Source organism: Aotus nancymaae, unplaced genomic scaffold (genome assembly GCF_030222135.1).
Source record: "Aotus nancymaae isolate 86718 unplaced genomic scaffold, 86718_ANA_hifiasm-v0.15.2.pri h1tg000063l, whole genome shotgun sequence".
NCBI classification, from domain to species: domain Eukaryota; kingdom Metazoa; phylum Chordata; class Mammalia; order Primates; family Aotidae; genus Aotus; species Aotus nancymaae.
The window spans coordinates 2426768-2440691 of record NW_026988477.1 but is presented as its reverse complement, the minus strand read 5'-3'; the positions used below and the strand labels follow the sequence as shown (position 1 = coordinate 2440691).

Genomic DNA, 13924 nt, shown 5'->3' with positions numbered 1-13924 from the left:
CGGGCAGCATCATTTTCCTGGCTGAGGAAAGAGGAGACGGAGTTAGGGCAGGAGTGGCTCCACACCATTGTGGCAGGCCAGGTCTCACTAACAGCTGAACAGGCAGGCCCCCATCAGAACTGTTTCAGCACTGACAGAGTGGTTAAATATTCAAAACCAGCCGGGTGTGGTGGCTCACACCTATAACCCCAGCACTTTGAGAGGCTGAGGCAGGCAGATTACGTGAGGTCAGGAGTTCAAGACCATCCTGACCAACATAGCGAAACCCCATCTCTACTAAAAATATAAAAATTAGCCGGGTGTGGTGGTGCATGCCTGTAATCCCAGCTACTCAGGAGGCTGAGGCAGGAGAATTGCTTGAACCTTGGAGGCAGAAGTTACAGTGAGCTGAGATTGCACCACTCCACTCTAGCCTGGGTGACAGAGTGAGACTGTCTCAAAAAAAATTAATTAAATTAATTAATTAAAAGCTGAGAGAGCCAGTGCCCTTCTACAAAGGCTGGAATGTAGTGAAAGCCCACCAAAAGCATGGCCCAGGCCTTTTCTGGGCCTTCAGGCATGACAAGATAATGAAGGAATTCTTAACAGGACCCATTCAGGATTAAACAAGTTTTATTGGGGTCTAAAGGAGCTCCCCAAACCTCCATGATTTAGCAGGAGACAAGATAAGGGGAATCACCCCAGCACCTGGGCCCCTCAGATTAAGTAAAAGTACTGAGGGTCCAGAGGAAGGTCTTCGGGACTCAGGCCTTAGTTACAGATGAGAAGAAGTTCATCACTTATGTCCTTAGATGAATGCACAATTGAACGTAGACATACAGCTGTGAAGGTTTATAAGCTCTGGAGAACTTTGTGATTTTGAGTTGGTGTGGTGCCCTCTTCCCAGCCTTCTCCCTGTGCCCGTTTACAGAAGCAAACTCTCTTTCCCAGTTCATCTGCATCTCATTATCAAGCCATGAGAATTAGCAGCCCAGCCCCTGGTTCAGTCTGGATATTTGGTGAGCCAGCCAGGAGAAAACGGCTAAGCGGCTTCATAGATACGGCCGGATTGTGTCGGATTTGGATCCCTAATTATGGATTAATGATAAAGCCCTTGTGTGAACTGTTGAACAGGGCCGACCAGGATCCTTTCGAGTGGGAAGCAAGGCACCAATCGCTCAAGCAACTGACAAGTAAGTTCCTCTCCACCCCCGCCTTAGGGCTTCCAAATCTTGTCAGCCCTTCCAACTTGATGTGCCCTTGAAGTTCTAATGCAAAGGTGAGGCAAAGTGTGACAACCCATGGCATGCATTTCAAAGCAGCTGGACACGGTGGCCAATGGCTGGTCCTCCCTGCACTAGAGGGGTCGTCGCTGCTTGCCTGCCACTCAGGAGAGCCGAGAAGCCAACCTTGGGGCAGCCGGTCACGATACATGTGCCCCACCATGTATTACTGGAGCAAAAAAGAGGACACTGGCTGATAGCGGGTCAGTTGGGTAGACATCAAGCCATACTTTTAGACGACCCCAAAGTAAAGCTGCAAACCACTGGAACTCCAAACCCTGCTTCCCTATTCCCTCCCACCGAGGAGCTGGAGAAATCCTACATCATTGTCTAGAGGTTATAGACAAAGTGTTCTCTGGACCCCGGACCTAAAGGACGTAGCCCTCCCGGCACAGACTGGATCTTGTTTGTAGACGGGAATAGCTTGATCAATGGGAAGAGAAGCACCATGTATGCTGTGGTGCCCCCTCAGAGGTAACGGAGGCAGGGACTTTGCTGGCAGGAAATTTGACGCAGAAGGCGGAGTGAATCGCCCTTACAGCTGTCCCAAGATAAGAACACCAATGTATACACTGACTCCAAGTACGCATTTGTGATAGGTCGCACACATGGAGCCATCTGGAGGGAAACAGGGTGGCTAAGGGCGGATAACAGCAAAGTCAAACATGCTAAGCAAGTGTCAGAAGTGTTAGAGGTGGGCTGGGCGTGGTGACTCACACCTGTAATCCCAGCACTTTGAGAGGCTGAGGCAGGACGATCACCTGAGGTCAGGAGTTCGAGACTAGCCTGGCCAACATGATGAAACCCTACCTCGACCAAAAATGAAAAAATTAACCAGGCATGTTGGTGGGCACCTGTAATCCCAGCTACTCGGGAGGCTGAGGCAGGAGAATCGCTTGAACTCGGAAGCAGAAATTGCAGTGAGCCAAGATGGCGCCACTACACTCCAGCTTGGGCGGCAGAGGGAGACTCTGTCTCAAAAAAATATTGTTAGAGGCACTAAAGGTCCCACAGGAAACGGCCATAATGCATTGCCCCAGCCATCCACGCAGTAATCCCAAAGTGCCAAGGGGCAGTGCTTTTGCAGACCGCGCCACCAGGCATTCATGTGCTAGCGTCGAAATCCAGGTGCCCTTAGTTCCTCAAATAGATTTCACAGCCATCAAGCCCCAGTACACTTCCAAAGATGAAAAAGCCACGGAAGATAAGGGGTTCAAAGTAAACGAGGAAGGGGGGAGGCGTGGAGAGGAAACGGGGCAGGCCTAGGCTGGACGGCAGCGTGTCTGGTCCACCCGCTGTCAAAGTACGTTCACGGCACCCTGCACTTTGAGACAGACGCTTCACTGGCCTTTGTAGAAAATTATATGGAGGCCCACTTGGAGGATATCATTCAATGTTGTGGTCCATGTGCCTGGAATGAGCCTGATAATCACAGCCCAGGGCAGCCTGGGTAACAAGAAAGAGGAAGGAGCCCATGAGAAAACCAGCACATAGACCTGGCACAGATGCCACCAGCCCCGGGGACACGAATACCTCCTAGTTCTAGTGGGCGCTTTCTCTGGCTGGGAGGGATCCTGCCCACGTCACTCCCAACGAGCAACCGAGGTAAAGTTTTGCTGAAGGAAAGCATTCCAAGATACAGGCTCCCTGATGTCACCCAAAATGATAACTCAACAAATGAACAAAGCATCGGAAATGAAGTGGACACAGCAGTCAGCATGGAGACCTCAGTCTTCTGGACAAACAGAGAATGAACCATACCCTGAAAACATTCATTGCCAAGTTATGTCAAGAGACTCCATTGAACTGGACTCAGGTACTCAGCACGGCACTGCACCCGGTGAGTGGGATTAAAACCAGCCCCTATGAAACCGTCTTTGGGAGGCCCTCTGCAGCTAATCTGCCTCGGGCCACTTAAGTGCCCCTAGATTGGGAGTCGGCTATTAAGAATTATAGGACAGACTCCTAACATTTTACATAAGTTTACCTCCAACAGGGACGCTGTGAATTCCACAGACTCCCGCCACCCATTCCTACCTGGCGATCAGTGCTGCCGAGGGAATGAAAGGGAACCGCTGTGGGAGAAACGGAAGGGCCCTGCGACGCGCTACTGACCATGGGTGCAGCACTGAAGCTGGCAGGCACCAAGCCTTGGGTCCATCACATGCGCGTGAAAAGATTCCTGCCGGCTGGGCGCCCCGCAGCAGACACGTCTCTGGTCACAGCTGGGAGGCAGACCCCTAGAAGGCCTGAAGTTTCTATTCAGAAAGCGCTAAGCCTTTCCCTGCTAGTGCTCTGTCTTGCACGCCTCTCACTGTTCCTGCTCTACCTCTCATCCTTCCTTCCACTGGGCACAGGACTACACTGATAACCTGCAGCAAGCCCCCCGCGGGGTCTGTGGTCTCCTATCACCCTCTTCTAGCACCTCCGGGTTGCCTTGGTGGGGGCCGCCCATCCAAAATAGATTCGACATAGATGTTTTTGTTTTACGTCTCACAGTGGCCTATAAAACAAGACTTTAGAAGATCTAGGCTACAAAAAGCTGTTTTCAGCAAACAAAACAAGTGATGACAGAACAGCATTAGCTCCGCCCCTGCTGAGTACACAGCATGACGGAACAGCATTAGCTCCGCCCAGCTGAGTACACAGTGATGACAGAACGGTGTTAGCTCCGCCCCTGCTGAGTACACAGGGATGACGGAACAGCCTTAGCTCCGCCCCTGCTGAGTACACAGCGATGACAGAACAGTGTTAGCTCCGCCCCTGCTGAGTACACGGCGATGACGGAACAGCCTTAGCTCCGCCCCTGCTGAGTACACAGCGATGACAGAACAGTGTTAGCTCCGCCCCTGCTGAGTACACGGCGATGACGGAACAGCATTAGCTCCGCCCCTGCTGAGTATGCAGGGATGATGGAACAGCATTAGCTCCACCCTGCTGAGTACACAGCATGATGGAACAGCGTTAGCTCCGCCCCTGCTGAGTACACAGCATGAAGGAACAGCGTTAGCTCTGCCCCTGCTGAGTATGCAGGGATGACGGAACAGCATTAGCTCCGCCCTGCTGAGTACACAGCATGACGGAACAGCATTAGCTCCACTCAGCTGAGTATACAGTGATGACGGAACAGCATCAGCTCTGCCCCTGCTGAGTACACAGGGATGATGGAACAGCATTAGCTCCGCCCTGCTGAGTACATAGCATGACGGAACAGCGTTAGCTCCGCCCCTGCTGAGTACACAGCATGACGGAACAGCATTAGCTCCGCCCCTGCTGAGTACACAGCTTGAAGGAACAGCGTTAGCTCTGCCCCTGCTGAGTATGCAGGGATGACGGAACAGCATTAGCTCCGCCCTGCTGAGTACACAGCATGACGGAACAGCATTAGCTCCACTCAGCTGAGTATACAGTGATGACGGAACAGCATCAGCTCTGCCCCTGCTGAGTACACAGGGATGATGGAACAGCATTAGCTCCGCCCTGCTGAGTACATAGCATGACGGAACAGCGTTAGCTCCACCCCTGCTGAGTACGCAGGGATGATGGAACAGCGTTAGCTCCGCCCCTGCTGAGTACACAGCATGACGGAACAGCATTAGCTCCACTCAGCTGAGTATACAGTGATGACGGAACAGCGTTAGCTCCGCCCCTGCTGAGTACACAGCATGACGGAACAGTGTTAGCTCTGCCCAGCTGAGTCCGAGGGTGGACGTCCAGGCTGTTACACCACAGAATGTCTGGTATAAAAACAGCTTTCTTCACATCCCGAATGGATTTATTTGACTCACTGCCCCCACTGGACATTAAAACCAAGTAACTCCCTTATGCTGGGAGCGACAGAAACACTGCCTTAACCACTGGCCTAATGTAACCATTGGACCTAACCACTGACCTAATGTAATCCATCATTGGATGGATTCTGCACACACACACACAGACATGTGTGCACACACACACACACACGTACACTTGCGTGCACACACAGTGCTACAACAAAAAGATTTGGGGTTTTTTTGTTCGAGTTTTTTAGATAGAGTCTCTATCACCCCTGCTGAAGTAAGTGGCGCCATCTCGGCTCACTGCAACCTCTACCTCCCGGGTTCAAGTGATTATTCTGTCTCAGCCTCAATGTAGCCCAAATTACAGGTGCCCGCCACTATGCCCAGATACTTTTTGTATTTTTTTAGTAGAGATGGGGTTTCACCATGTTGGCCAGGCTGGTCTCGAACTCCTGGCCTGAAGTGATCTGCTCACCTTGGCCTCTCAAAGTGCTGGAATTACAGGTGTGAGCCACCGCGCCTGGCCCACAGCAAAGAGAGGTGTTTGCCACCAACTGGTCCCAACAACCTGGACTATGTTGCTGTGCCCCTAACAGAACCCAGTGGCTTGTGGCACCATTTTATGGCCGTGGCTGCCCTCGGGCACATCGAGACGCTGTACTCTAGGCCTCCTGTGGCCACAGGGGCCTTGGGTAAAAGCCATCTAAATTCTAGCCAATCTCCCACAGAGGCTTCACAGATGGACCAGGTCAGTCTTTCACAGGTACGGTCATCTGGCCACAATCTTTATGCCCTCAAGAGGCTGAGAAATGGTCACGGCACAGAGAGGCACTGGCTAAGTTTACACAGCCAGCCTTGAGCGACAGACTGCACAGCGTTTCCTGTGTGGACGCTGAAATGTACCACAGGCAGAAAACCATCTTGCAAAGTCAAATGGCCCTAGACATTCTAACAGCAGCCCAGGGGTGTGAGGAACCCCACATCACACCTGTGGGTACCCCAAGTTCAGTGGCAACAAAGAAGTGAGAAAAAGACAGATTAAGAGAGAAAGTGGGACCAGGGGGCCATCACTCATTACTGGAGGAGACGGTGAAGGCCCCGAGCTCTGATCATCCACACTATTTATTGGTTTCAATTGCTTTGATCTATAGGGTAGGGGTGGAGTGATGGTGGATGAATCGGTGACCCTGAAGTGATGTGTCATCCTAAGGATTGATAACAGAGGCGGTTTGGGAGTTTCACAAAACAAGAACATGTGGTTGTCTTTAGCCTATTATCTGTGTGCGGCTGATGGATCTCGGGCCTTACAAGTCTGGCTACGTCATAGAGCTATGAAGGGGTCTTACGTCCTTGAGCACAATGTTTATGGTACCAGAGCGAGGTCGCCCTGCACCGGCACACGAGGCATGGAGAGGCCTTCCTCCTCAGAGGCCTCCTGCGGCCTCCCCCAGTTTGCTGTTCCTTGTTTGTGTGTTACTCATGACCAGTTTACGCAGGCACTCTGTGGGTCCTTTCTCCTCTGCTGCTTCTCCCAACGGGGGGACTGTGCCGTCATCAAACCTGAATGTTGCGTGTATGTGCCTGTCCACTCTGGAGTATTTCTCCGGCATTAAAGGATGTGCATCAACAGACGCAGGGGACCTCCAGCCCTAGGTTACCACTCAGCGACCGGATGGCATCGTGGCGTAGCGAGGGCCTTCCTAGTGGCAGGGCGCCCTCGCAGCCCGGGCGTCACGTGATGTGGCGGGACTGTTGCTGCTGCAGATTGTTCCAGAGCAGCCCTCCGGTTCGTACTACCCTGTTTCAGCAGGCGCTGCCTCTAGGCCCCTGCAATGGAGCGGCCACTGGGAACGAACGGACCTCCTTCACGCCCACACCGCGTTCGGTGCCCCGTAACAACGGCCTCCTATCAGCACGAAGCAGCAGAAAGGGTGCTGTGCCCCATCCCCGTGCGAGTCTCATAACAAACCAATACACCAGCATGGCAGAAATCCTGCACAGTCCCACAGTGGGGTGGCGGCAGGCCAGGCCTCACTGACGGCTGAACGGGCAACCGTTCAGCACTGGCCGAGCGGCGGCGGTAAACATGGAACGCTGAGAGCGCCAGCGCCCTTCTACGAAGGCTGGAATGCAGCAGAAGCCCACCCAGAGCGCGGTCAGGCCTCTCCCGGGCCTTCAGGCATGGCAAGATAACGAAGGAATTCTTAACAGGACCCGTTTAGGATTATACAAGTTTTATCGGGGTTTAAAGGAACTCTCCAAACCGCCGCGAACAAGTTTCATTGGAGTCTACAGGAAGGAACGCCCCAAAGCTGCATGATTTCGCAGGAGACAAGATGAGGGTGATCTCCGCAGCAGCACCGGGCCTCTAGGTTAAGTAGATGCACTGAGGCTCCAGAGGAAGGTCTTCGGCCTTAGTTACAGATGAGAAGTTCATCACTTATGTCAGGGGAATGCACGCTTACTTGTAGACACACGGCTTTGAAGGTAAATAAGTTCTGGAAAACTGTGATTCTGAGTTGGTCTGGTGCTATTTTCTGTCCCTCTCCCCGTGCCGTTTGCAGAAGCAGACTCTATTCTTTCCCAGCCCATCTGCATCTCGTCACTGGGCTGAGAAGCAGCAGCCTGGCCCTCGGCTGGGTCTGGGAACACTGTGACTCTCTAGGCTCCAGCGCCAGACGCTGTGCTGGGGTAGGAGCGGGAGGGGGTGGGAGGGGAACGGGGACCCTGGGAGCTCCACAGACACAGCCACCGTGGGTGCTCTTGCAGGCTGAGAGGCTGTCCCCTGCGGTTGGGACACGGTGTGTGACTCCAGTGAGGGGACAGCAGGTCCCTTTGCCCACAGGCCCAGGAAGCTCCCACAGGGAGTAGGATGACCTCCTTCCCATTTCGGAGGAGGGCGGCAGCCTCAGGGCCTTTGGCTGCATGCCCAGTGGGCACAGGATGTGTGTGGATGGGCCGGGGGTGGGCCGCCCCGAGGGGCTGGAAATCATAGGGCAGCAGGGTATAAAGGGGGCAGAGGCCCGGGCCGAAGCATGCACGACAAGGATGGCTCTGCTGCTGCGGAGCCTGGGGCTCGGCCTCATCTCGGCCCAGGAGTTCAGCCCCAACACGGTTGTGCAGAGGAACGACAACATGGCCAGGGTGGGTCTGCATTGGGGTCTGCGGGGGAGGGGCCAGGCCTCAAGGCACCTGTCCTCCCCCGGCCCGGGGCCTCTGACCTGTGACCAGGGTGGCTGCTCCAAGGGGAGCCCACCTCTCCTCCCCAAGCTGACAGCAGCCTGAGAGGGCAGGGGTTGCTCCAGGAGGGTCAGGCGGGAAAGGCCTGGGAGGGTGAGTGGGGCCCTGGGAGGGCAGAGGGGAAACTCCATGGGAGCAGCGTGGGGACCAGCAGGGAGATGGGGCCCCTACGAGGACAGAGGGGTTCCTAGGAGGGGAAAAGAAAGGGAGTCTGGGGGAGAGCAGGGAGAGGGGGGCCTTGAGAGGACAGAGGGCAGACCTGGGGGTCAGAGAGGGCCCTGGAAGGGTGGAGCGGCTCTGGCTGGGAGCCAGATGCTCGGGGGCAGGGCCCTGGGAGGGAGGACTGTGAGCACTAAGCCTCCCAGGGCTGACCCACCGCTCCCACCCACTGGAGCCCTTTGTCTTCAGGTTTCAGGGTCTGATATTCTATTTTCATGGCCTCAGATGACCTGAATGGGATTAAAGACGACGGGGACCTGAGGGTCTTCGTCCAGAATACTGAACACTTGAAGAACGGCAGCCTCAGATTTGATTTCCAATGCATGTGCGTGTTCCCTGTCTCGGCTGGCATCAGAAAGATCCATGCCCCACCACCCCAATGCACACTCACTCTTGCACACACACGCTCGCACGCTCACTAGCTCGAGCTCCTGGAGAGCCTGAGCCTGTGCGTATGACCCCGGGGCGGGGCGAGGTGGGAGCAGGGACTTGGTCAGCCTGGTGTTGTGTTCTTCCCTGGAACATGGAGATGAAATTGCCCCCCTTCCGAGGCTGGGGTGGGGTTAGAGGCAAGGAGGGTGTTACGCGGCTGCGGAATGGCACCCCGGGCATTGGGGTGGGGAGCCTGTGCCCTGGAGGGGGGTTGGCTCTGCCGTCGCACGTCCAGGGGGCTGGAGCTCCACTCCCGGCATCATCCTGGCTGGCTTCTAGGGTGCAGGGGGAGTGCAGGGCCATGGAGGTGGTCTGCAAGAAGACAGAGAATGGAGAATACTCCATCAACTGTGAGTGGAAGCCAGACTCCCCCTGCTCTGACAGCTGGAGGTCCCCTTTCTCCAGGGCCTGGGTCACATTCTGGCAGCCACTGACTTTGGAGATTTTATGTAAGCCCCGGACAGCTTGACCTCCCACTGAAAGGACCCATCCTGGCATCAACCCTATGGGGGCTCCTGGCCCAGGGGAAGCAGGGAGGCAGGCGTGTCATGCTGGGCTCTGGAAAACGAGCCCACTGAGGGGCCACCAGGCTCTGCAAGACAATGAGAAGGAGGGAGGGGGCGGTGCCGCTGCTGCCCACGCCCTGGGCGAACGTGGCGTCTCCACTGGGCGAGCACTGTGGGCTCCTCCCCTCCCCCCTCAAAAGGCCACTTGACCCGGCATCCTCACTGGAGGTCACACGGCACACCTGTCACAGGCCCCTGAGGATGGTGGGGCCGTGTCTCCACGAAGATGAGGGTGAGAACACGGTGGCGGTCTCGGAGACTGACTACAATCTGCTCATCACCTCCCACCTCCAGAACTTCAGGAACGGAAGCGAGACCAATGTGCTGGCACTCTACGGTGCTCCCGCTGGCCCCCTCACGCTCTACGGCTCTCCCGCCGGCCCCCTCGCGCTCTACGCTGCTCCCGCTGGCCCCCTCCGACCCCCTTGGAATCTGGCCCAACCCTGGTGGAGGGTCTCACCGTGGCCCTGGGCTTTGGAGAGATGGTTCCCATTTGCCATTCCTAGCCACACACACTGTTAGGGTGCTGGGCGCCGCAGCTTTCACCTCCCATCTCCCTCAGCACAAAGCCCCTCTGGTCAGGGCGTGACCCCCTGCCCAGCCTCAGCACTGCCTGAGCGCCCCCAGCCAGGCCCACCCTTCACACAGAGCCAACTCTGTTCCCAGCACGGGTCCCACAGCTGGAACCCTCCTTCCTGAGCAGATCTGAAGAAACCTGCAGAAAGTACGGACTCGGCAGCCCCGTGGCTCCTGGACCAAGAGAGAGGTGGGATGGGGTGGGCATGGGGTGTTCCTGCCTGGTCCCTGTCCCTGCACTGAGAGCCTTCTCTGTCCTCCCAGATCACTGCTACTCCAAGTGCTAGAGGAGGTCCAGGAGGACCACGTGTGAGCTGTGGCTCAGGTCGGGGAGGGGGCTGGACGGGGAGAGCTTGGGGCCAACGTCAGAGGCTGAGGTCCCAGCCCAGGAGGACCACGTGTGAGCTGTGGCTAGGGTCGGGGAAGGGGCTGGACGGGGAGAGCTTGGGCCCAATGTCAGAGCTGGGGGTCCCATCCCAGAAGGGCCACCGGTACCCACCTCTCCTCTAGTCTGGGAACGGAACACAAGGTGCTTGGTGAAAGGTGCCGTGAAAAGCACCACTGGAGTCGGGGCAGTGATGGGGCCTTCCAGGGTGGTAGGGTCTGAACAGAAAGTGCGATGAGGCCTGTGGGAGTCTCCAGGGGCTGCTATCACCACGAGCGCGTGACTCAGACAACCAGGATTTTTACTTTCTCACAGCCTGGAGCCTGAGGTCTGCAATCCGAGGCTGTGCTCCCTCCCCAGGTTCCAGGGAGGGTCCTTCCTGCCTCTTCCAGCTGCTCCGGGGAGGGTCCTTCCTGCCTCTTCCAGCTGCGGGGGCTCCAGGCATCCCTGGCTTGTGGCAGTGTCGCTCCAGCCTCTGCCCCCATCTGCGTCTCCTCTTCTGTCTCTTCTAAGGACACCTGTCATTGGATTTAGGCCCGTCTTCAACCAGAATGATCCCTGTCAAGATTCTTAGCATCACACCTGCAAAGACCCTTTCCCATCAGACGCCCTTCACAGGCCCCACCACTAGGAGATGAGCATGTCCTTTTAGGGACACCACTCAGGCCACCAAGGCTCCTTCTCCGAGCTGCCCCTCCCTTCTCAGGAATGGTCCCAGTCCAGCAAAAACCCCCAGGGCCCCCCTTCCCTTCCCAGAGCCTGAGCCTCCCAGAGATACAGTCCTAAAGGCACCTCTGCATTTCTGCATGAGAGTCCCTGAGGTTAAAAGAGCAGGTGCCCCTGTGGTGCGTGGTGGCCCCAAGATGCAGGTGACAGCAACCAAGGCCCTACCCCTTCCCTTCCCTCCCCTCCCCGCCCCTCCCTGAGCTCAGTCACTGCCTTTGGTGGAGGATGATCAACAGGGTCACAGGTGAGGCAGGTGCCTGCGGCCCCTGCATGTTTTGGTGAATACAAGGGAGGTACCAGCCAATCCGTGGTGGTTTTGTGGATTGAAAGTGATTGGTGGTTGGACATCTGTTAGATGTGAAAATGAAAGGGTGTTCTCGAAATCACAAAACCGCAGAGGGGACACGAGTGGTGATTTCTGAAGGTCACGAATGGGAAGTAGGAGTGTGGCAGGAAAGGGGCAGCAGGAGGGGCCCCGCTGACGGTACAACGTCCTGCACTGTGACCCCAGCGGTGGACACGAGACCCCACACGTTTAGCAAATATGCGGCTGTGTCTGAGGAGCCCTGGCCCTGCCCCTACCCAGGGAAGAACATTTTGCAGCCTAAGACCCAGAAACATTTGCATTGGGGGCATGCACTGGGCAGCATCTGTGTGAGCTCTGCAAGGAGGTCATCCTGCAGGTCACAGTCCCGGGTGCTGAGGAAGAACCTGTCCCCAGAGCCAGGGCCTGCTTATAAAGGAGACAAGTGGAGCCACCTCAGGATGAGGGTCCTGATGCCACCCCCCACCTCACCTCCATCAGGAGCTTCCAGCTGTAGGGCGAGGCTGGGCAGAGCTTTAGTGCCTCCTGTAAGGGTGCCAGGCTTGGAGAAGAGCAGCTCCATTGGGATGGGAGGGGTGGGAGGCACCTGGCATTCCCACGGCCACCAGCTTCCAGCCCCTGTTTGGATCTGGGCCCAGCCTGCTGGGCTGCATTGGGAACACATGAGAAGCTGCCCACTCGGCGGGCCCGTTGGTGCGGAAAGCTGGCCATGGGGCACAATGGCTAATGAGAGCACCCTTCCTGCATTCCAGGAAGTAAAAAAATTGCTCTGCTGAGAGATTTGTTGTTTCAGTGATGAGGCGGCGAGCGGGAGCTTAGCTGCAGACCCCCACCTGGCTGCCACAAACAAGCCCACCCTCGCCAGCCAGAACTGCAAGGAGAGCGGCTGCCCCTGGTTTTCCAGACCCACCTCTGAACTGGGGCCGCCTCATGGCCAAGAAGAGTGGTAAATTGGTCCAGAGAGACGGCCCCAGGAGCCGGGAGGTACGGGGAGACGGGGGTGGGAGACACACCTACTCAAGGAACGGCTCCTCTCCCCCCAGCAGCTCCTTTAGCCCCAGGAGCAAACACAGCCAAGCTCCCCCCAGACCCTGGTAGCCACCTCGGGAGACAAGACGGCTTTGGGATGGCCCAGACACCCCACCCTCCAGGTCCCCTGGGTTGCCACCATCACTGCCCAAAGGAACAGGGTTAGATCCTGGCACAGCCAGCCTGCGGAAGTGCCTAAAGCCCCCGACCCTCCCAGCGTGCAGCAAAAGGACCAAGAAGCAGACTGTCCACAGCCCCATGACACGAGACGCCGCAGGACCCCAGAAGCTGGGGCAGGGTGGACCCCTGCAGCTGCAAGCCCCTCCACCTCCCACTCCCAGGACACACACTGCTGATCAATCACCGTTCTCGGCTCACAAGCCAGGCTGGGCCTCAGGGTCATTCTGAACATAGGCTCCAGGCAGGAGGTGAGGCTTGTCTGCCCTGAGATGGGGCCCTGTCCCTCGCCTGCCAGCACCTGTCCACAGTGAAGCCCCTGACTTTGGAGCCCAGTTGTGGAGGGGGGCCTAGGGGAGCTGGCAAGGTGAGGCCTATCCCCCTGCTCCAAGGAGAGGCCAGTGCTAATTCTGCCGAGGCCCCCTCCCGCCTTGTAGATGAGAGCTCACAGCAGCAGGGCTGTGTGCCGGCCTCAGCCCCAGGGCAGCACCAGCCACCCGTCACCCACAGCGCATGCTCAGTTGCCTCCTTGCTAGGCTGAGCATGGAATCAGGGGACAAGCTCATTGACTCTACCCCAATTCCTGGAGGCAAAGGGCACGGGGCACGGGAAAACACATGGGGGTGCTGAGCAGGACCTCAGAGGCCGGCAACGTCCCACTCTCTTGAGATGGCACTGGCCTGTACTTGAGATGTACATGCGTGTGTACCAACAGTGTGAACATCATGCATGCCAATACATGGGAGCAGACACGCATGTGTACTGTGAACACATGCATGCACACCAGCACATGGGGTACACACACATGTATGCACACCAACACACAATTCAAACACATGCACACACACCAACACAGTGCACACACAGGCACGTGCACAAACACATGGGTGTACAAACACGTATGCACACACCAAACAGCAGATACATGCACACACACAAATACACAAATACACATACGCACAGCAACAGCACACAGGCATGCACACCAATAGCCACAAACATGCACACACATTAACACACATGGGAGCACAGTGCACACACATGCACACACACCAACAGCACACATGCACATACACACCAATACAGTGCACACACGCATACTGCCAACTGCACACGCATGCAAACACCAACTGTACACACAGCAACAGCACACATGCACACACATACCAATACAGTGCACACACATACTGCCAACTGCACAGACATGC

General features: G+C 56.3%; 1 protein-coding gene across 1 annotated transcript; it reads left to right on the top strand.

Moving 5' to 3' along the window:
* The first annotated feature begins 8089 nt into the window (after positions 1-8089).
* LCN9 (lipocalin 9) lies at positions 8090-10361 on the top strand. The gene is made up of 6 exons (XM_064366025.1): positions 8090-8185; positions 8704-8825; positions 9212-9282; positions 9725-9835; positions 10202-10264; positions 10339-10361. The coding sequence occupies exons 1-6, from the start codon at positions 8090-8092 to the stop codon at positions 10359-10361; spliced, it is 486 nt and encodes a 161-aa protein (XP_064222095.1).
* The last annotated feature ends 3563 nt before the right edge of the window (positions 10362-13924 follow it).